Consider the following 24,357-nt stretch of genomic DNA (forward strand, 5'->3'; position numbering starts at 1 on the left):
TTTTTTTTTTTTTTTTTTTTTTTTTTTTTTTGGTAACACCAGAGCCGCAGTCACACTGTTGGGTTGCCCAAATACGGCCACCTCTATGATGTCTCGAGAAAGCCAGACGATCAGAACTCTCCAAGTGAGAAGCCTATTTCTGCTTTGTAGTTTGCCGTTGACTGGGGAGTGCTTCTTTGACACTTTGGAATAGCCTAGTCTGTTTCTAAACTTCATCTCCCCAGTGATTTTAGCCTCTTTTGATATGCCTTGCCAAGATATATACTTATATTAAGGTAGCAAAAATGGTTTTATAATTCTATACTTCTTCCCCAATTACTAGTTACTTTTCTTCTTAAAAAGGTGTTTCCTGGGGATCAGTTGGAAGGAGATTGCTATGCAAATGTGAGGAGTTGAATTCAAATCCCCAGCACCCACAGATAAAACTGTGTGTGATAGTGTGTTGTGCAACCCAAGAGCAGGGACTGGGGACAGAGACAATTGGCTCCTAGAGTTTGCTGGAGAGCCAGCTTGGGTGATCAGTGAATCCAGGGACTGGGAGAAACCTGGACTCTAAGAACAGTGGAAGGAGGTTGATCTCTGACACTGAATTCTGGCCTCCAAACACACATGTCCCCCAAACTCAAGTGTGTCCACAAACACACACAGACAAAGGCAGACAGATAGACACACAGAGACAAAGGCAGACACATACACACAGACAAAGGCAGGCAGGCAGACAGGCAGACAGACAGACAGACAGACAGACAGACACAGACACAGTGCTCCCTTGGGGCTGAGGCGATCGCTTTGTAAAGTGTGTGTTGAACAAGCATGAGAACCTGAGTTCAGAGCCACAGCACCCATAAAAAGCCAAGCACAGGGAGTGCTAGAGACCTGGAGATATGGAGAAACCTTGGGAAGGTCTGCCATCAGTTTAGCCAATCTTTGAAATCCAGTGAAAGATGCAAAAGATAAGTCAGAGAAACAATTGAGGAAGATATCCACTAACCTCTGCCTCCACATGCATGTGAGCACACATGTGCATGCCCCCCCACGTGTGCACATGCGTGCACACTGCCCTCCCCCCCCTCCCCCACGGCTAGGTGCTTATTTACAATGCGGTCTTTATGTTTCATTCAGTCCTATCAAAATTTTGATGCTTAAATTTTTGTATCTAAAACGGGAAGTGAGGCCAGCATATGACTCAGCGGGTAAAGGTGGCAAGCCTGACGAGCTGAATTCATTCCGACACCCACATGGTACGAGCAGAGAGCCAGCATCCCAAAGCTGTCCTCTGACCGCCTCACGTGTGCTTTGGCATGCTCCCAGCCGCAAACATAAAACATTAAATTGAAAATGGTGAGTGAGAGCCCACCACTTTTACTGTCTTTTTAGTACTCCTTGGCTTTCTAGTACAACAAAACGTTAGAGTCCATCTTGGGTCTTTAAGAAGAGGAAGGCATGAACGCTTCTAGGTATGTTGGAGAAGGCTTATTGCAGATATGAGGGAGAATGCAGAGAGGGGCAGAGACAGAGACATCTGGGAGAGTTCAGAGAGAACATGGCCAGACTGAGCTGGGCCATGTGAGGGGTGCGGGTGGGGGCAAGAAAGGAGCTGCCCACCAAGAGGGGCAGCCTGGGCCAAGAGACTGAGTTATATAGGGGCCAGAGACGCTGGGGGAAGGGAAAGCCCAGCACAGTGCCTGGGCTGGATAGTTCAAGGTAAGGGGTAGGAATGTGCTAAGGTACTGGAGGATCCTGTAACAGGTAGGGACTATGGGATGCTGGGAGTACACTTTGGTATGCTAATAGGTATCTCAGCCATTTGTTCCAGGTTTGAGACCTAAGAGACCTTGCCTGCCTTTGATATTTCCCAAGAAACACTAATCCTTTTTGTCTGAGAATGCTTTGTACATTTTTTGGGTTTTTTTTTTGTTTGTTTGTTTGTTTTGAGACAGGGTTTCATGTAGTCCTGGCTGGCCACAAACTTCCCAAGTGCTGTAATCACAGGCCTCCCCCATGACACCTGGCTTGAGAAGGCTATTAGAAAACGAGGATCAAAAGTTCAAAACCAAGCTGGGCGTGGTGGCGCACGCCTTTAATCCCAGCATTCGGGAGGCAGAGGCAGGCGGATTTCTGAGTTCGAGGCCAACCTGGTCTACAAAGTGAGTTCCAGGTCAGCCAGGGCTACACAGAGAAACCCTGTCTCGAAAAATCAAAAAAAAAAAAAAAAAAAAAAAAAAAAAAAAAGTTCAAAACCAGCCTTGGCAATGTAGCAAGACTGCTTCAAAAGAGCAAGGAATAAAAGAGAAAAGGAAAGGGGTGGTGTGTGTGTGTGTGTGGGGGGGGGGACGACCAGATGTAATCCATGGCTGCTCAGTGACATTGTTTATAATTCCTTTCTTTGGAATAAATTAGAAATGTATATCTTTAAAAAAAATCATGAACTCACAGCAATAGTTCTAATTAAAAATCAACACTATAGACTTTCTTTTATATTTCTATCTGCCTATTTAAAATCGTCACTCTTTAATTATATTACTGTGCTGATTCATTTGTCTCGTTCTGCAATAAATGTGAAATATTTCCCAGATTATGATACAAACCTGACTCAGAATAAATCTCCAAGATACAACTTATGGATTCTCCGTGGCCCTTTGTCTTTAGGATCTATTGCTCCATGGATGAATGTCATAATTCTTTCATTGGCCGTGCCGAAGGCTTCCAAGCTTTCCCTAAGAGAAGCTGCGCTGTGCAGAGCATTTACGTGGCTCTTTAGTTAAACCCTTAAGCTCCTGAAAGTGGGAATTTATCTCACCAGATTAAAAGCAGCACAAAGATTTAAAATTCTTTTTGTTCCTAAATCATCCTCAAGAAGCGCACGGCAGCGACGTCCACGAGGACGGCCCCTCCTGTGCAACTTTTATAAACACCGTCTTAAAATCAAAACGACAGAAGCAAACCATTTTCATTTGGGGATAAGTTTTTAATTTTAATCTGCAACTTTTATGTAATTTACTTTTATCACACAGGTCCATTTATCTAATTTATTTCAAATATATACTCGACCCATTTCTGTTTTAGTTTTGATTTTATATTTTATTTATTTTGTGTGCACACGGGGTGGGGCCATTGTCTCCCTGTTTCTTTCTTTCTTTTCTTTTCTTTTTTTTTGGTTTTGGTTTTGGTTTTTTGAGACAGGGTTTCTCCCTGTAGCCCCGACTATCCTGGAACTCACTCTGTGGATCAGGCTAGCCTCAAACTCAGAGATCCATCTGCCTTTAGACTCCCAACTGCTGGGATTAAAGACATGAGACATTTGCCACCACCACCGATCATCCACCTATTTCTAAATAGGATCTGAGACTATCAAAAAGATGGAATTCAGAGAAGACATTTATTTATTGGTTGGGGTAGCACACATTTTTAATCCCAATACTAGGAAAGTAGAGGCAGGAGAATTGAGGTCACATAATAAGACCCTATTTTAAAAACTTCAAACACAAAACTCCAAAAATAGATTCAAAAGGTGGATCAAGCAAAGTGCTCTCTGATGATGTAGAGGGGTGGTCCCTGGGGCAGGGGTGGGCAGAGGGGGTGGTCTCCGAGGTGGGGCTGACTGGGAAAGGAGACCAGGGGAATGTCTTCGGGTGTCTTAAACTCAATCGGGGCTGGGTGACACAGATCTGTGAACTTGTCAGAACTCACTCATCAAATCTTACTCTAAATTGTATAATTCAACGTAAATAGCTTTTAATCTCTATAAAACTTAAAAGAAAACCACAAAATCCCAATGTAAACTAAAAACTCAAGCAGTCAGCTCTAGCGACATGTTCAAGTGTTTACGTGTGCAGCTCTCTGACAATCGTAGCTAGAGACACGCGGGATGGTCCAGGGGCGTGGGTGGCAGCAGGCCAGCCTTCTTAAAGCTGTGCCCCTCCAACACAATTCCTTCAGTTCATATGGTGTGAACTCCCAACCATAAAGTTACTTTCATTGCTACTTCATAACTGTAATCTTGCTACTGTTATGAATCATACTGTAAGTATCCGTGTTTCCCGATGGTCTAGTTGACTCCTGTGAAAGGGCCATTTGAGTCCCAGAGGTGTCTCAACCACAGGTTGAGAACCAACATACTAGGTGTCTTGCTTCCCTTTCCAGTTGCTGGGGTAAAACACCCTGACAAAAGCAACTTAAGGGAGAAAGGGCTTATTTGGCAAACCTAGTGCTGGAGGCTAGAAGAGGGCTTCGGATCCCGTGAAATTGGATTTACAGATGGTTGTGAGCCTTCTTAAGGAGTAGAAATAGATTGTTGTGATTAAACCATCATTAAAGGGCCGAGAGCAGCATTCTCAACCTGTGGGTCACAACCCCAAAGGGGTTGCATATCATATTTACATTACAATTTATAACAGGAGCAGGATTACAGTTATGAAGTAACAATAAAACAATTTTATGGAATTTGAGGAACTGTAGTAAAGGGTCACAGCCCCAGGAAGATTGAGAACCAGTGGCCTAGGGGTGTGGTTTAAGAGTGTTTACCTTGCAAATTTAAGGAACCTGAGTTCTGTCCCCAGAACCTAAGCAAAATTGCTGGATGTGGTGTGTTTGGTATCCCAATTATGGGGGAGGGGAGACAGGAGAGTCCCTTGGTGTTCAGGCCAGCCAGGCTAGGCTAACTGGTAAGCTTCAGGCCAAAGAGAAACCAGACTCAAAAGACGGGGTGACACCCGAGGTTGTCCTCTGGCCTCCATGTGCATTTGTGTTAAAAGTCATTATTAGTTAAGTTATAAAATTTCAGGGGTCACAAATGGGGAGAGGGGACATGTGACAGACGAGAGAAGAGGGGAGAAAGGTTCTCCTGTAGTCAGGGGAGAAGCAGTCAGAGTTTGGCTGAGGGGCTGGTGGACTGTGTGGCAAGACAGAGAAACCTCAAAGGCCGAGGCCAGTGTGGACCAGGGCCAGGGCGGCAGACACCCTCTGGTTCCACAGGACATGTTAGTTTCAAACAAAGTTTGGTTGGTATTTTAAAAGCCACAGAAGCGGCTTCAGCAGGCATACAGATGGGATTCGCTTGTCAACAACACTCTACCATATTAAGATATGGAAAATGGGATTTGGTGGCAGGTAAGAGAGAAGGAGGACTGGTTGGGAGGCCACTGAAGGAGCTCTGTGGTGACACTAGCTATGCAGATGGATCAAAGTTACATCGTCCTGGTGTAGCAGCTCAGGCCTGTAATCCCGGCACTCAGGAGACTGAGGCAGGAGAATGAGGAGTTTGAGGACAGCTTGGGCCACAGAAACCAAACAACTACCAATAGCAACAAAATTTTACCAGGGAAGTAAGATGTGTAGGACTGACCCTGAACTCAACATGTGGGGAGGGAGATGCGGGGGGGGGGGAGGGGGAGGGGGAGGCTGTGATCAGCTTGAGGTGTCTTTTTCAGATACCCAAGTAGAGGGAGTGAGACTGCAGTAGAGTTTTAAATCTGGAAATTGAAAGTGGGGTTTGAGCTGGAAGTGTAGGTATGGGAGTCTCTGGTAACTAACCCCTCAACTCTGGCAGTTACAATGTTAAAGATAACTTTAAGAAAGCACACAGAGAGGAGGAGGCTTGGTGAGGCATGAGCTTGGATGGTGACAAGTGACATCTTTACAATCACACTCTACCCATCTCCACCTGCAAGCTAAGCTGCAGGCGCCCAGCCACTGTAGTATGAGCAGGACCTGAGGTTTCTGTCACCCTTGAAAGTCACAGATATTTTCACATCTCAGTACATTTGTTGCGGATGTCTCAAAATACCCTCTTCGCCCATCACTTGTTAACTAACGTGTTAATAAGGAAGCACATACATTACAGAATCACAATCTTCTAAAAATATTTTGATGACTATTTCCATAAAAGTGGTTTCCTTTGAAAGCCTGTGTCTTATTTTATGCCTGAAAACAATTCTGAGTCTAAAGAGTTCACCGTGAGGTCTCTAAGAAAGACCCCGCCCTCCAACCCCAGGTAGAGAGTAAGATTAGAGCCACACCCTGAGGAACCCCAGGATTCAGGAACAGGGTGGAGGAAGATGAGAAGAGGAGAGAAAGATAAAGTGCCTGCAGAGATGGGGAGGAAGCCAGGGCAAGAGTGGCTCTGAGGCTGTCCCCCAGGGGGTGGTACTGTGTGTGTGTGTGTGTGTATGTGTGTGTGTGAGTGTGGCCAGCACCACACAAAGCTGCTCCATGGGGAGATGTGGAAGTCACTTGACAAAGAGCATTTCTGGAGAACGACATGTGTGTGGAAACCAGATTGGAGTGGGCTGAGGAGAGAGGAGGAGGTGGGGAAATGGAGTCAGGCAGTGTAAATAATTCTTTGGGGAGCTTGGGGTGTGAAGGAGAAGTTAGTGGAGGGGAGCGGGGGAAGGAAGGCTGTTCTGTCTCTTTTTAGATCATGACTACATGCTGATGGGAAAGCCCTCTGCAGGGTTGGCTGACGCAAGCAGCAGGGAAGGGCTGGACACGAGTGGGGGGATCCTAAGCACGGAGGGAGAGTTGGAAGTGGGTGAAAATAAGGAGTGAGGAGGAAGAGGAGATGGATTGGAAACCTGGGAGACAGGTTCTAGGTAAAGGAGCTGAGCAGCCTTGAGAACTGCCTGGAGGTTGCTGGCCCTGAGCCCATGCAAAGTGGCTGACATTTTCTTTAGCAGTAATGAATGAGATCCTTTGGGGTGACAATAACATGCAGGATGTGTCTCTCTCTCCTCTCTCTCTCTCTCTCTCTCTCTGGGTGTGTGTGTGTAAAGGAAGAGAACACTTGAGACGCCTTGAGAACTGTGAGGCCAGGGTGTGGCTTGGTTATCTAAATGGATGCTGAAGTCATTAGATAATGTGTCTGGAGATCAGGAAGGGGACAGCAGAGAACCAACTGCCTGCCAGAGCCTCACTGAATAAGGGAGAGTAATCAGGAGACCAGCAGGAATGGCAGGAGGAGAAGATGATGGAATCCAACTGCACAAGCCAACGAAATGCAGGAGCTGCGTTCTGGGAGCAGCAACAGAGAGCCCTTCTCTTTCCTGGTCCTGAGGGCAGGTGTTAAAGTCATACAAACAGCACCTCTTGCAGGTGCAGTGTCGGGTAAGAGGTCATCTTCCTTCCTAACACCAAGATGGAGAAAGAACCTCTTGGGAAAAGACTCATGTACATTTCCTGTAACCTGACAGCTAGATTGCTCACCACTTCTGCTTCCAACTCCCATGGCAGGATCTGAGTTCAAATCTAAAATTATCATTCTCTGTGAAGCTTTCCCTTGCTTTTGTTCCATCCATCCATCCATCCATCCATCCATCTACCCATCCATCCTTCCAATCATTTATGGTCCCACTATGTAACTTAGGTTGACCCACTGGGTGCCAGGTTTACAGGTGTATGCCACCATAGCTAGCTCCCCTAGATTTTATGTCAGATTGGGCAGGTACTGTGTGGAGCTACAGCCTTTTGTGGTGTCTTAGTTTAATCACACTGTACGACTTGAGGCAGGGACATGGTTTATTCATTACTCTGCACTCCTAGCACCTAACACATTGTGCTTTCCAGAAATGATTTATAATTTCTGCATTTTAGTTTATTATTTTAAAATTTAAATTTGTTTTATTTTTAATTGACAATTATATTTTAATTTTTTAAATGAATGAAGCATTATGAAAACAAAATAAAAGGCTATTTTAGGATGAAATGCTGTGTGTTATAAAATCTACTTAATGTGGCCACCCATCTGAATACTCATCTCTTGCGACTGAAAAAATTTAAGATTTCGATATCTGAATTTTAATTGGTTTCTAACAAGTTTTTGTTGTTTCAGGAATTAATTGGAACCATTTTTAAAACGCAGATAATTTTAATAAAATGAAATACAGTGAGATACATAGTATTAAAAACAGGGGGAAGGAAAGACGTTTTATCATAATGTTCTCTGCAGTTTCTGAGCTGCAAAGTCCAATTAACTCAGGGAACTGTTTGGGTCAGAGGCCGCCAGTTCATGGTACCAACAATTTCTCTCACTGGGATCACTATTGGTGTGGGTGTCAAGCTGGCTGCACAGCAGGATCAGCTTCATAGAAGAGCAAGGCTGACTTGCTTATCTTCTGAGAGATGCAGGACAGCTCTGCGGAGGCATTCCAACCCAAACTGACAGCTGCCCCATTTTAATGTCAGGCCCTATTTTTAAATCACCTGGTGGGACTGCGACAAAATGCACAAATGAAGGATGAATGGCACCCTGCCAGCTTTTCCATCCGTACAGTTACTCCTTCTTCACTTCCATGTGGCTGCCGCAGAGGACCCCCAGCCCCCAGGTTTGCATGCAGAAGGGGAGAGTCTCTCACCTAAGCACAGAAGGCCCATCCAATTCTGCCTGGCCAGTTTCCTGAAAGGACCAGCCAAACTGGGGTCCGTGCCTCCTGAGGAGCCCTTTGGGGGCTGTTCTGGGGTTTCTCTGTCCTCCAAGCTCCATCCCCTGCTGGTTTTGTGTCTGTGTGCTGGCCTGCCTGTGGCAAAGGGGAGTTAGGAAGTGTTGTGAATGAGCCTTTGCAGGCGGTAGGCACACCAGGAAAAGGACTGAATCTTGGCACAGCCTTGCTTCGGTCACTGATTTCAATCCAGTCCACTGGGCACTCTCCTGTCCAAGTAACTGAGGGTCCACATTCTGGCTGCTGTAGCCGCATGGCTCTGACATTAGGGTTCCGTTATTCCTAACATATTAGCCGTTAAATGAACTCTAGGCTCCTACTGCACAATGGACACCGGAAATGGAACCATAAACTGTCTCCTGTTTCTCTGTCTAAGGGAAAGAGGCCTTATCCCAAGGTGAGCCTGAGCCCAGAGGGTGCTCTGAGAACATACAAGAGGAAGAACTGTCCCTGGACCTCCAGGAGACCCTGGGGAATTCTCCCCAGAACTGGTGCCCTAGACAGTCCATGCAGAGACGTCTGTATGGGTCAGGCCTATAAGCATCTAGGTGTTTGAACATGATCCCAGGGACAGTGGGGAAAGTAGTGAGGGACTTTAAACAAATGGCTGTCATTCAATTTGCTTCTAGAAGCATCTCTCTTGTGGTAGCCTTTTAGACTGACTGGGAAGGGTAAAGAAGCAAGATGGCTAGAGAATCCAATACTACAGCAATCCAGACAGACAGACAGAATCTATGGCCCAGCAAGGGAAAATGTGTGGGAAGATACTAGAGAGGCGATAAAACAAGTAGGCTTTGGTATCCTGTGAGGAGGAAGGGCTAGGAGAGGGGTGGGTGGGGTCTAAGGCAACTTCCAGAATTCCGGCTGGAGTAGAAATAAAAACACAGGAAGAGAGCCCGGTGCACCCACTTTAATCCCAGTACTTGGGAGGCAGAGGCAGGCAGATTTCTGAGTTCGAGGCCAGCCTGGTCTACAAAGTGAGTTCCAGGACAGCCAGGGCTACACAGAGAAACCCTGTCTTGAAAAAAACAAAAACACAAAACCAAAAGAGCAAAAACAAAAACAAAAAAACCCAAACCACACACACACACACAGAGGAAGAGGAACCAGCTTGAGGGGAGATGACGCATTCAGCTGCTTTCGGGCAATCCGATGAACAAGTCCACAGCTTACCACGATGGTAAACAGGCTCACAGGATAATTCCCTCAGATCCAGGCTTGTTAGACTGTGGGATGCACATTCCCTTCAGGTGGCGCACTTGTTGGCTGGCTGGCAGGGACGGGGTGTCTCCTGCAGAGGTTGTGTGCAGAGCCACTGGTTGCCCAGGTGCACAGCCAGGGTGCAGGATCTGTGCTAGAGTTAAGAGGGCAGCTGAGATGAACACCACACCAGGTGTCAGAGATGACTCAGCTTCCCAAGGTGGGGCCCAAGTGTGTACACCTGTGTGTGTGTGTGTGTGTGTGTGTGTGTGTGTGTGTGTGTGTGTGTGTATGTGGCCTGCCTCATTGTCAGCACACAGGCCTGGGGCCAGGAGGAAGAAAGGCCTGGCCCTCAAGGAGCCCCACAATGGACAAGCAGAACTCAGAGAAAATTAAAAGTGTGACTCATGGAACACAGATGTCATATTCTAAGCTGTGGCTGCTTTCACGACTGCGCTGAGGGTGACAGCAGGCTGACATTGACAGATTAATGAGAGAACAACCATCTGAGAGCCCTTTGAAAGAGGAGAAGTGAACGTTCCACAGGAAGGTTAGGACGATTACACACACAGGTGAAGAAAGGAGCTGAGCAAAGTGCCTGACATACACACACACACACACACACACACACACACACACACACGCTGCCCACATGCATGCGCATGCACGGAGCCAGAAAGTCTCAGCATCCCCTGGGCTATCAGCTGTGACGTCTGCAGGTCCAGCTTCTGGGAAACACAATACTTTTCTGGTCCATGGAGTCTTGTTTTGTTTTGGACGTGAACGGCACCTGGAACAGTTCTGTTCCCATCTGACTGTCATTCGCTGGGTGGCTGCTGAGCAAGTGGAAGTAAATTTGGAAAAAAATGTTTTTAATTATGTGAATTTTTAAGTTAAAGAGATGGCCCACACCATCTACTACAAGAGTTCCAGGGCATCTGATGCTGTCTTCTGGATTCCTCTGGCATCGGGTACACATGTAGTTTGCATACACACATGGAGGTGCTCACACATACATATAAAATGAAAGGTAAAATTTGTATTATTGTGAGTACAAGGGTGGGCATGCTATCCCCAAGATGTGGAAGTCAGGCGACTCTGGAGTCTTTTCTCATTTCACATTTCTGTGTGGAGGTGGCAGGGCTAGAAATCCCCGCTGCCCGGCCTGCACAGGCAGTGCCTTTATCCGCTGAACTATCTCTCTGGCCGGCCCACTTTTTATCTTGTTTGTTTATTTATTTTGAGTCAGTGCTTCAGGTAGCCCGGGCAAGGCTTGAACTCACTATGTAAAGGATGACCTCGAGCGAGAGTGCTCCTGATTCCCTCGCTTCTGTCTCCTAAGTGCTGAGATCACAGGTTCGCTCTATGATTACTGCTGGAATGCTCAACATAGTTTTAGATCTTTGCTATCTCTGTTAAAAGATTGTGTGTGTGTGTGTGTGTGTGTGTGTGTGTGACCGACCAGAGGACCACATTAGGTATTATCTTCAATTGTTTTCCATCTTATTTATTTTAATATAGTGTCTCACTGTGTAGTCCTGGCTGTCCTGGAACTTGCTCTGTAGATTAGGCTGGCCTCGAACTCACCGAGATCATCCCCCTGCCTCTCCTTCCTGAGTGCTGGGATTAAAGGCATGCACCACCATGCCAAGGGCCTATCAGCAGATATATGGAGCCGGGGTCTCTCAGTCTGCAGAGCACCAGTTAGCTAGACTGACTGGGTAGGGAGCGGTGGAGAGCCACCCTCCTTCGAAGATCTGTGCCATCATGCCCAGCTTCTACTTGGTTGCTTGGGGTCCCAGGTCTGATCTGAACGTTTGCCCAGTTGGCACTGAGCCAACCTCAACACAGTTTTTTCTTTCTTTTTTAAGACACTGCGGGTTACTTGAAGAGGGTTTGTTTTCTAATCTCCTGAGTCTGCATGGATTCTCATGGACAAAACAATTACAGTGTTTATGTTGGGTAACAGCTTTTCGTTCTGAAGCTTATTTTGCTTGCTGGGAGGTTTGGGTGACCTCACTGAAGTAAACATTACAGTAAGCAGGCCTGGGCCATGACCAGCTGCTTCTTGGTATCAGGTAAACTGCCTACACCATTTTCCAGTATAATTCTGGGTCTGTGTGACCTGCAATCTAAATATTTACTTGTTCTGCTGCTGGGCGTTGAAGGATGATAACCCCATTCCTACCAGCAAAGTGAAGGATGCTCGTGGAAAAGCTGAGCTGAATAGCATCTTTTTTTCTTTTTTCATTTATTTTTATTTGTGTATGTGTTCATTGTGTGTGCGGGCATATGTGCGCATTCCTGTGTTCGTGTGTGTGTGTGTGTGTGTGTGTGTGTGTACCATGAATGTACAGGCACCTACAGATCCGGGAGTTGGAGATCAGTGGTTGTTAGCCACCTGATGTGGGTACTGAGAACAGAACTTTGGTCCTTTGGTAGAGCACCTAACCACTGAGCCATCTCTCCAGCCACTCCATCTTCCTTCTTAGTGAAGGAAGCTTGTCTCCGGTCCTTGAGCAAGGATATGGGATCCAGAAGACAAGGAAGGCTCACAGAGTCTCCTCATGCAGGCTTGCTGCCTCTCCTCAGTATCCCTCCTGCTCTGCCCCTCACCTCAATCAGATCATGGCTATTCTCCATTGAGGTTAGAGAGAATAATATATCTTGGTACCCCTATCAGTCACAGCAGTTGTAAGGGGCTAGTGGAGGTAAGGACTACTTCTTCTATGGACACTGATTTATAATTACCCAACTTCTAGATGGATATGCAGAACTACTGTTTATCTCCATCATAAATTCTAATTGCTTCAAACAGTTCATGATGTTGTCCTCTAGCCCTCTAGAAAAGTTTATGAGAAGTGACGTCACGTTGGCTTTTAGAAATGTGGCGGAGCATGAGGCAGAGGTGAAGGAAAATGTTCTAGAAGCCACAGAACCTGTTTCTTCACTGATGCCTGTTGGGGCATCATTTGTGGTAGAACTGGCTAACAAGGAAGTTTATGCACATGATTTAATGTAAGCTTATCTCTCAGAAAGTTCCTTCACACTCACGATGATTCTGCAAGATAATCATAATATATATATAGTAAGTGCCCCTTGGAGGACTGAGGCTCTTTGCTTAAACTTACACAGTGACACCATGGCTTCTGCTGTGTTTTCAGCACTTGGAAGGCACCTCACTAAAGAGCATCTCAGTAACAGGCTTGACAGAGATTGCTTCACTTTGAACTTAAACACAACCTTTGCAGACCTAGAGAGCCTCAGGTTATGAAGAGGAGGTGTGTCCAGGAGCAGCCACTGAAGATGATCGGCCCACTTCGAGGCAGGAGTCTGGAAATGACAGCTTGACACGGAACTCTTACTTCATGGTAAACGCCTCCTTTGTTCTAAGCTCATCAGAAGTTCGACAGTTGGAGTCTGGGTTAAGAAATGAGCCAGTGATGACAACCAAGATACGAGTGTCAAAATTTGGTCATGGCGAGCTTCAAAGAACGATGGAACGCCGGAAAATTTTCCATGAATTCAACAACTGACTTTCCCACTAGCCACTCAAATCAGGAGATATGCCTGCCTTCCCAAATCAGACGCAAAACGTTACCCAGAGTTCGAGGCTCTGCAATCTCTGGAAGGAAATGACTGGGTGCCCCTCCCCACCCCCTGGGAGGGGTTGTTTGGTTCACAGGATCTCGCTTGTCTGTATCTTTTTCCAGCCCTTTTCTGATTGACCAATGATGTTTTGCCTGGGTGTCATTCAATATGCTGGGCTCTGGAAATTGGATCTGTCTGTCCTGGTTCTCCTTTGAGAGATGCCAGCTTTCTTCTTTCTTGTCTTAGAGTCCCTGAGAGAGTTGCTTCAGCACCCCCTGGCACTGTGCACCCTTCAAGAAGAGGTTTATTTAATAAGTCGTGCATTCCCTCGGGGGTTGGATACTGCAGGGCTGGCTGAGGCACTAACAACTGGACTGCTGCAGAAGTCTGAGGAATGGCTCAAACGAACCCTCGGTCCTCAGGATGGAGGGTTTTTTTTTTTTTTTTGCATCTGCTTTGAGTCTCTTATGGGACCTTGCCCCCCCGCCCCCTTTTTTTGTACCAGAGTAGAGCAGGATAGGCATGCAAGCACACACGCCATACATCAATCAACCGTCTCTCCCATGTTGCTCTTCCTCTCTCTTTTGTGTCCAGAGTCGAATGTCATAGTATCCCCAGTGTCTCAAATGATGAGAGTAAGCAAAAGTGCAAACCAGAGCGGAAAGTTCAGATTCTATCTGTGTTCTCAGCGAGAAGGTGGGACCTTGAAGATACTATACAAGCAAGATCAAGCCATTGGGAATATTTATTTGAAGAATTAAAGTTGATTTGCAAGTATAGTTTCATAGGCATGATGGTATTATGCAACAAGGAAATCCCTGTCCTTGTCATCTTCTTCCTCCTCCTCTTCCTTTTTTCCTGACAGAGTCTCACCATGTAGCCTTGGTTGGCCTGGAGCTTGCTGTGTATATCAAGCAGGCCTCTAGCTCACACAGAGCCTCTTCTTTGCCTCCCGAGTGCTGGGATTAAAGGTGTATAGCACCATGCCTGGCCGCCTGGCCTTGCCTTTTAATAGAAATGGTGAGTTTTATGTGATGTCTGCTGTCACTTCATGTTGGGTATAAGAAAATATAAAATTGAGTTAGAAAATCAGGTCCCAGTTGTTGATGACAACAGAAGCTGCTTTACATAGTTACTTTTAAAGGGACAGCCACACCCTTGTTTGGAAGTGATCTGAGGGCTGGTGTGACCGTGGCTGAAAGGGTGATTTTTTTTTTTTTTATAGCGGGAAGAGAGCACTACAGGCATCTGACAGACAGCAGCTTACCCAATGGTGCTGCCAGAAAGGAACATCAGCTGATGAGTCCAGAGTGGTCCAGAGGGTGTGCACTGTCTGTTGTGAATCATGGCTGTGACCTGGTATGTGACCCTTTGTATGAAACGGCAGGACCCAGGTGTCCATTTGTTTGGGAATCCCAATCTAGGAACTGCTAAGTGCTGCTGTCTGCCTTAAAATTACATCACATTTTTTTTGGTATCAGTTCTTGATTTTTTAAACATTATTCTAAGTGTAAAAGTGCCAGAATTTATCTTAGTGCTAAAAATATGTTTCTCTAACCAAATCAGCTTTAATTTTTGGATTAACCTCCCTCCCTTGGTGTCAGCGGCAGGTTTTATATTTAGTCCTTGACCAGCAGGAAGAGACGCAGGCAAAGCATTCTGGCAGCTGCCAATGTGGTGAGATCGTCTCTTTCACCTTCAGCCTCTAGGTGGGATAGTTTATCGCGTGCTTTTATACCCCTTAATAGGGAGTATATATCTCTCCCAGAGAAACAGCTACGTCCATAAACATCAATCACTGATGTTTTTAAGGTGTCCTTTGAACATTAAATAACTACTGTGTGAACATCATAGATTAAAGAAGGAATCAAGAGCTTGACTGATATTGGGTATCCGAGATCTGTCTCAGAGATCCATGCCTCTGATAGGAAAGAGACAATCCCTCCTCGGGAGTCTGTTTCAGGCATAAAATATTAAATAAGAATTCATAAAGGGTATTTTACTCACCTTAAATCAATTCGCCTTGCTAACAGCCAAGGTTGGAGGCAGTTTGTGGTCTTTTAGCTCTTACACAGGATAAGTAAAATACTTAGATAGAGAAGACCTTAAACAGGAGACACTCGTCTGGGATGGAATGCCCTTGCCACTGCAAAACGCCTATGAAATTGTAGCTAAGGCTCCTTAGGACCACTTGAGGCAAGTTGTCATCTGTAAAATGGCCAAGGTGTGTGTGTGTGTGTCCGTGGGTTCATAAAAGCTCTGGTTAGTGTTTTCTCTGCTTGATCCAAGCTAGAGTTATCTGGCAAGGGGGAACCTCAATTGAGAAAATGCGTCCATTGATTGGTCTGCTGGGGACATATACTTGATTAATGACTGATGTGAGAAGGTCAGACCATCGTGGGTGGTGCCACCCCTGGGTAGGTGGTCCTAGATGCTATAAAAAAGCTGGGCGAGCTCTAGAGAGAACAGGTCAGTAAGTAGCACCCTTCTAGAGTCTGCTTTAGTTCCTTCCCTGACTTCCCTTTATGATGAGCGGTAAGATGAAACAAACCCGCTCCTTCCCGAGTTTGCTTTTGCTCATGGTGCTTATTATATCAATAGAAAGTAAACTAGGGTGGGGTAGGGGTGCTGTTAGCTCAGGCTAGCCTCAAACTGCTGATTCTCCTGCCTCTTATATGCTGTGATTATATGCACCACCATCCTGTTTATATGTCTTTTAAATTTTTTTTTTAATTTATTTATTTTATGTATTTAAGTACACTGTAGCTGTCTTCAAACACACCAGAAGAGGGTGTCAGATCTCATTACAGATGGCTGTGAGCCACCATGTGGTTGCTGGGAATTGGACTCAAGACCTCTGGAAGAGCAGTCAGTGCTCTTAACCACTGAGCCATCCCTCTAGCACCGTACAGACAGCTGTAAGCCACCGTGCAGTCGCCCAGAATTGAACTCGGGACCTTTGGGAGAGCAGTCAGCACTCTTAACCACTGAATCATCTCTCCGGGACTTATATGTCTTAATATGTGTATACTAAGCCAATTGTGGTGGCCTTTGCCTATAATTCTAGCATCTGTGAAGTAGAATCAGGATGATCAGGAGTTCAAAGGCAGCCTTGGCTACATAACCTGTTTGAGGTTAGCCTGAGACACATAATACTCTGTCTCAGGAGTATAAAGGAAACTATATGCTTACATCAGATAGGTAGGTAGATGGACATATATGTATCTTTGAAAATGAAATGAGGTCATGCATGTGAAGCACTGAGTACATTTTGCAATGGTAGTCACACTCACATACTGTGAACACTGTAATATTGTTGTAATACTACATTGTTCTTAATTATTATCATAGTACACAAAAAATGTCTAAACAATTGGCAGTTACTATATATGTAGTTTTCATTGCCTTTTGCGAGTCTCTGCAGGTCAGTGAAGCAAAGTGTTAGATCAGAAGCCACAAACATGGTGCTGAATTTGAGGAGGCCCAGCGCCTTGGACTCTAAGATCAATGCATGTCTTAGATCAGGAATGTCAGGTCCTTTACCACCAGGGGACAAGAGCAGGCCCAGCAAGGGATGCCTTGGCTTGGGTGTTTGGTGGCATCCAGGATGGGAGCATTTGGCGCATGTCTTCCTTGCCCTTGTCTTTCGGATTCTACAACAAACTTCTATCTTATTAGTTTTCATGTCCATGTGTGCTCAACATGTGTATGAAATGATATTTATCTCTAGCTGTTCGAGCAATGGTAAAACCAGCTGTGCAGACATCTTGGGTGTTGTGCCTTGAGCATCACATACCTTGGTTTATTTTTTTCTGGGGGTGGGGGGAGGTTGAGATGGTGGCTCGCTCTCACTGGCTTGGGGTTTTCCCAATTCTGGCAGGCTATCTGGCCAGCAGGCTCCAGGAATCCTCCTGTTTCTATCTCCTCAGCTCTGGGACTCCAAACACACACTACCACAATTGACTTTTTTGTTTGTTTGTTTGTTTTAAAATGGGTTTTGGAAATTGAACTCAGATTCTCAGGTTTGTGAAGCAAGCTCTTTACCAACTGATAGCTCCAATAGGTTCCTTTTGGAGTTAGTTTTCACATACACACACACACACACACACACACAAGCAAAAGACTTAAATTCTCCATACCTGTTTGCATGACGACCCGCTTGAAAACCGGGACCTGTCACTTGTATCTCTCACCCACAGCTGCTCCTGCTTCTTCTCATTTGGTTCTTTCTTGTTTTCCTGTCGTTTCAAACAAGCCTAGGGAACACACGACACTGATGAGAAACAGCTTCTTTCTGCTGGGTCTGGGGTCTGTGAGTAGTTTGGGCAATTTCAGGCTTAAGACCAATTTGAGAGGCATGAGGAAAATGACATTTCTCTCCAGCTGTTCATGAAATATCTGTTACCAGATCCAAAGACCAGGTGTCATTCCCTCCCCGCAAATGCCCCAAATGCCAGAGTCAAACCACCACTCACTGCTTTAGGAAATATAAACAATATACAAACCACAGAGCATTTTATAAAGAATAGGGTTTGTTCTTTCTTTCTTTCAAAAAGATTGTATTTATGTCTGTGTGTACTCATTCATGTGTGTTTACATGCACAGGTAAGTGCAGGTGTCCCGGAAGGCCAGAGACACCATGAGTTCCTTTGGAGCTGGGTTCCAGGTATTTGGGAACTTACCCTACTGCTATAGGAAGCTGAATTCTGGGCCCCAGGATGGAGCAACAAGAGTTCTCGACTGCTGAGCCATCTCTCTAGCCCCTAAAACAGTTGCCTGTTTAAGGAAGGTTGTACCCCAGAAGTCCTATCAACTTCTTCCAGTCCTACTCCTCTCTGTGGCACCCCATCATGCCATGTCTTGGGTTGATCTGCATCTAGGCTATTAGTTACAGGAGAAGACTTTTCTTGCATCTGCTATATGTGACCCTCTCTTTGTAAAATGCGGTTCCCTTGGCTCAGCCTGCTGATCACTAAGATCTGACTGTGTGACATCATCTCTTTCTCTGGAATGAAGCAGTGGGCAGTAGCCTGCCTCTATCTGTAGTTTCAACAGTTACCTACAGTCATCTTTGGTCCACAAACATGAAATAGATTCCAAGAATAAATAATTCATAAGTTTTCAATCTTGTACCGTTCTGAATATCGTGATAAAAATCTCGCTTCATCCCACTCTTTTCTGCCCTGGACATGAATTGTCTCTTTGTCCAGCACATGCACACTCTGTGTGCTGCACTCCTGCACTTCATAGCTGCTGCATTTGTCAGCTCTGCTGTGGCTATCAAAACACTGCTGCTGAGTAATCCTATGGTTGTTTAATGATGAACCCCAAGGGCAAGCACAGTGGCGCTGACAACTATGTTACAGTGTATTGCTGGCAACTGTGTTACAGTGTATGGCTGGCAACGGTGTTACAAAGTATCGCCAGAATTGTTCTTTCTTAAGACGAGATAACACTGCTAATCTTTTGTTGTGCCTAACCGGACAGGACAAGGGTTTCTTCTGCTTACAATTCCAGGTTGCAGTCCATCAGGGAGGGAAGAAAAAGGTAGGAACTCCAGCAGTTAGATCGTATCCAGCCAAGACCAAGACCGGAGAGAATAAACACATGTATTGTAGTTTGCTTGCTGACCGCTTCCACTTGGGTAGCTTTCTTCACTTTTACATAGGCCCACCCACTCATGAGATGGGGCATCCAGACTCAGTGTGGATCTTCCTACCTCAATTAACCATCAAGACAACCCCCACAGACTGCCCCCCCCCACATCTGATTTAGGTATTGCTCAATTGAGGCTGTGACAAAGTGACATTTAAAACACTTTATGGGGGGCTGGAGAGATGGCTCAGCGGTTAAGAGCACTGACTGCTCTTCCAAAGGCCCTAAGTTCAAATCCCAGCAACCACATGGTGGCTCACAACCATCCGTAATGAGATATGACACCCTCTTCTGATGTGTCTGAAGACAGATACAGTGTACTTACATATAACAATAAATAAATCTAAAAAAGAAAAAAAAAACCCTTTATGGTTCCAAATTCTACTAGGGTGGGTAGGGGGATGTGGTCTTGGAAGGCATCTTCCCACCCTGTGAATAAAGAGGGCATTGCTGTGTATTAACATAAAGCTAACACACACAGTTTGAATTGTATAGTTTTCCTGTTTCGTTGTAATTGGTTTTGTTTTGCAGATTTCCCCCTGCTAGCCAGTAAGAATTTAGAGAGTAAGAACCGCCTTTCACCTCTTGAATTTTCTATCATCTATTTTTTTTCTTTTGTCAATTTTAAAGTTGGTATAGAAAATAATGGATTTCATCATGACATTTTCTGACATGTATGGCATTGTGTTTCGCTCATATTTACCTTACTCTTTTTGTCATCAAAATCTTAAGCAGTTTACTAAATTATGAAATATTTTAATAGTTTTTGAGAATTTTATACTTAGTATACAGTAGTCATGTCATTTACACCTGATATCTCACTCCAATTCCTCCCAAGACCCTCCCATCCCTTCTCAAATTAATGAATGACCTTTCTATGATATATATATATTTCTATGATATACATATATATATGCATATATATTACATTTAGTGCTGTTTGTGCTTCACTTGGGATTGGATACCCTATTCCAGAGTTAGTTCATCAGTGGAGAAAATGGATTCTGCCTTCCTTGGTGGCCACTGATGCCTGTAGCTCTTCATGTAGGGATGGGGCCTTGTGATGCTCTCCCCCATCCATGTTTCCATGACAACTGGTATGTTCACTGTGCAGGTCTTGTATGCATGTGTTTTTTGTTTTTTGTTTGTTTGTTTTTTTGGTTTTGGTTTTTCGAGACAGGGTTTCTCTGTATAGTCCTGGCTGTTCTGGAACTCACTTTGTAGACCAGGCTGACCTTGAACTCAAAAATCCACCTGCCTCTGCTTCCCAAGTGCTGGGATTAAAGGCATGTGCCACCACTGACCGGCTGGAGCATTTCTATGTGCATAGATCCTGTGACCCTCTCTCATTTGTGACCTACCAAGGGTCAAATTATTCACTAAAGTAGTTTTAGCATTTCCCTACTTCCTGACTTGGTAAGAAAGGAAAGATATCATTTGCATTTTCTCTTGCTTCCATTATTTAAAAAAAAAAAAAAAAAAGCATTTCCTTTTGAATGCAGTAGGATTCACAGTTTCCTGCCCAGGGAAAGCCTGGGAGGTTATGGAACAAGGTTAAGTAAGAATAGACATGAACTGACTGTAGTAAAACAGGTGCTGCCTGGAACCACCTGGAAAGAGTTAGTCACACCACACCTAGGGAATCAATTGTAGGAGAACTCGCTCCCCCCCAACCCCCTGCCAGCTCACCAGCTGGTCACAGGTGAACTCCTGGATTCTAGAGAAAGGTGAGGTCTTACCCCACCAGGCTTGGACATGGAGAACCCCCCAAAGTGGTTGGTTTGGCTTTTACTGCTGTCCCTCAGTCCATGTTTTATTTTGAGCAATTCTGTTACTAAGTCATTGCAAGGACTGCTGGGACCTGTGCATTGCATAATGTAAGTAAGGAAACCCATCGAGGGGGCTGGAGAGATGGCTCTGGGCTTAAGTGCACTTGCTTCTTGCAGAGGACTGGAATTCATTCCCAGCACTAACAACACTGGGGGCTCAGAACTGCCAGTAAGCTCTGCTCTGGGGGAATCTGATGACCTTTTCTGGCCTCTGAAGCATACCACATGTGTGTGTGTGTGAGAGAGAGAGAGAAAGAGAGAGAGTTACCCAAGTAATACTAGACAGAAAGTACCTGTCAGAAAGTAAGTTCAACAACAAAAAAATAAACCAGGTAAACTTGAAGGAAGTTGGCTGAAGAGATTTATGAAATTCAAGTAGAAAAGCTTTCAAAAAAAGCATTAAAATAGTATTAATTAATTAATAGGGGTGCAAATGTGACTTGCACATGGAGATCACAGAACAGCTCATACAAGCCAGTTCTCTCCTTCCACTGTGTGAGTTGGGAGGGGAGCTCAAACCCGGATTGCCACAGTTGACACCAGGAGACTTCCCAAGCTAAGCTATCCAGCCCTGAGCTGTTCGTTTGTTTGGGTGTGGCTCGTCCCACAGTGGCTTCTAATCAGAGCACCTGTTGTTGTGGGGCCATTTACTCGGAAGTCTGCTTCTCACAGCAGCAGGTGTAAGTGGTGACCTCACCTGTGGCTATTTAGGTCATTACTGTTGATCAGAAAGTGGAGCGGCCAGTGTGCGCCAACACTGGCAGGACCAAGGAAGGTTTTGAACCCAAGTCTCGTAGGCTGGGTGGTTTTACTTATTTAAAATCCTCTTCATGAACGCCTCTGTCTTAAATATTTCTCTATCAGAAGGAGAGCATGAGTAGATTGGTTTTTGCAATGTTGAGAAAAATTCTCTATGGTTCCCTGCCTCTCGTGGACTCGTGGGAGGCAAGCTAAGCCTTGACAGGGCAGGTGATGACTTTCAGCCTGAGATGGCCGAGCAATCTTTCTGTTTGAACCAAACACCGATCCTGTCAAAGTTACAGCTCTGCTGTGAAGGAATGCAGAAACGGAACTGCCAGAAGTCCAGTCCTAAGAGTCAAAACCCAGGCATTCCCTGCCCCGGGATGTGTTGTCGTTCTGTTTGTGAATGGTCACTAATGGTGTTGGTTCTGTGGTTGGGATCCTCAAGCGACGAGGTGGCCGGAGAAGGTGGAATCTCTGGGTGGGGAGGGGAAAAAAATCCATTGATAATTTACTGTCCTCCTCGTGGGCCTTTGGATTAGTCTCCTTGTGTGAAATGTCCATGAGTCTCGAACATGTGGTCAGACCATCAGAGACCAGTCTTGGAGTTAAAGGCTTCGGATGACTTCTGTGTCTTTTCTCTTCCCCTTTGGTGGTGTCTCCTCACCCCCCACCCCCCCTCCACCCTCCCGCACCTTGGCCCTCTAACAACAGCTTCCACTGTGGGAGCAAATCACAGAGTCTGCCTGTGGGGGATGGCGTGGGTTTTGTGACTCACTGTAACTCAATCCTGGTAAACACACCCAACTCCAGCCCTGCCACTTCCTAGCAGAGACCTTGGGCCTGCAGGCTCTGTGGTGGATTGTCACTTCCCTCAGAGAGTCGTCCCTGGGCTGGGAGGTGGTTAGGAGAACAGAAGACTCTCTTAGGACCTTAGCTGTGACTGGCCTGTGGGGAGGGTTCAGTGTCGTCAGCCCCACCCCCCAGCATCAGCAGGCTTTTAATTGTTGTTCTCCCACTTCCTGCTTTACTTATTTCTAAACTCAGCCTTTGCCATAGCATCTGGCTGTATCTTGGTCATCAAAGAAAGAGTCTTCCTGTCCGGGCCTGAGCATGCACTTGCCCTGAAGAGTCTCTGGACCTAGGGTACTCAGCCAGCCAGCTGAGGGCTTTCTGTGCACGGCCCGTTCTGGAGCGCACGGCAACTCAGTTTCTCTTTAACATCACAGCTTTTGAAGTTTTTAAAGGTTAGGATCAGATTCTTTATGGCCTGCGGTCATTGGGGCTCCTGATGACCCGTGAAGTCGTGTGTCATAGGAGAAATTTCCAGTTTTTGTATGAAAACAGCTATGAGAAAAAATAGCCTCATTTTTTTTAAAAGCCTATTTTATTTACTTTTTTTTTTTTTAGAGATAAGGTGTCTTGTAGTCCATATGTAGCTACATATTTGCTATGTAGCCCATAATGATCTTGACTAAACTTGACTAAACTTATCTAAACCTCTGCCTCTATTGCCCGAGAGCTGAGAGTTTAGAGGGGCTTACCTGTAATCTCCAATATGGTTTTATGCAGCGATGGGGGACTGAACCCGGGGCTTCGTGCATCCTAGGTGTGCTGGCGGACTTTCTTTTTTCTTTCAACTTGACACAAGCTCTAGCTTGTCAGTCGTGTGTTAGGAGAGAACCTCAAGTAAGGAGCTGCTCCCACCACACTGGCTCGGGGGCAGGGCTATGGGGCATTTTCCTCACTAACAGTTGCTGCTGGAGGGCCCAGCTCACTATTGGTGGTGGCCGTCCTGTGAGGAGAGCTTGCAGGCACTGCCCTCAGCTCTTGCATGTTGTGCTTATTAAGGTCTAACTCAGAGCTGAGGGCTTTAATAATTATCAGTGACATTATTAAAGCCCACTTAAAAACAAAAGTTTGATGTTTTGTTTTTTTTGTTTTTTTTTCCAGATATTAGGGTATTTGCATATATCACAGGACAAGATCTCTGGCAGATGAGACCCGGCTCTAACCACAAAAATCCAAGTACCTTAAGCCCACAGTTTGAGGGTATTTTATGTTTTAAATAATTTTGTGCAGGGAAAGAAATTTTCCTCGTGTGGCAGCATATCGGGTGCTCAGCTAGTTTCAGAATTTGAGATTTGGGGTTTTTGGATCAGAGCTTCTCAGCCTGTCCCTCTCCCTGCCAACCCCTGCCACCCGCTGCCACCCGGCATGAAAGCCACCGCATGTCCTCCAACACGTTTCTATCTCGTGTTTCCTTGTTTTTGATCTGCACTTGAAAGAGTTGAGGTGGGTAAGTGACATGAAATGAAACCAATTTGAGCACATTTGAGAGATTGTAGAAAATTGTGCAGAAATGCCAAGTGTAATCTTTCTGTCTTGCTTTCCAGTGGGCATTAATGGCTAAGGCTAAATTCTGCCTCCCGTTACATAAATACATTTGAGGAAGAGGGAGGGGGAGAGGGACAGGGACACACACACACATACACACACACAGGGGTGGGGGGAGAGAGGAAGAGAGAGAGAAGAAATGTGAACACCCTTGGAAGAGCAGAGCCAAATTCTAAGATAGAATATAATTATATACGGGTTACCAGATTCTGAAATAGCGTATAATATAACGGATAGATGTTTGTCTCCTTTTTTTTTTCTTAAAAGAGCCCCACCCAGCCACTGAAAGGAGTAGAAGCAAAACAATTATGGGTGGTTTTAGCCTTTTCTTGTAGCTAAGCCCACAGACCTGTAAAGACCCTGTTAATTTAATGCATACCACCCTTCGGTGTATTTTAGGACAGAGCAGAAATAACCCAACCTTAGAAAGAATGAGGAGGTTCCTAAGGGCTTCAATTTGAGCCAGTTCATTAAAGCCAAGCCAAGCATGGGCGTGGAATGTGTGGCAAGTG

At 45.4% G+C, this 24,357-nt stretch overlaps 1 protein-coding gene across 11 annotated transcripts in view; it reads right to left on the reverse strand.

The window, feature by feature from the left end:
• The window catches only part of March10 (membrane associated ring-CH-type finger 10), a 94,813-nt gene that overhangs the window by 59,591 nt on the left and 10,865 nt on the right, over nt 1-24,357 (reverse strand). For all 11 annotated transcript variants that reach the window (XM_021178086.1, XM_021178088.1, XM_021178090.1 and 8 more), the window contains one exon: nt 17,363-17,479. In XM_021178086.1, the coding sequence (XP_021033745.1) occupies nt 17,363-17,479 (117 nt within the window). The remainder of the gene's footprint in view (nt 1-17,362; nt 17,480-24,357) is intronic.

The sequence above is a fragment of the Mus caroli genome, chromosome 11 (genome assembly GCF_900094665.2).
Source record: "Mus caroli chromosome 11, CAROLI_EIJ_v1.1, whole genome shotgun sequence".
NCBI lineage: Eukaryota > Metazoa > Chordata > Mammalia > Rodentia > Muridae > Mus > Mus caroli.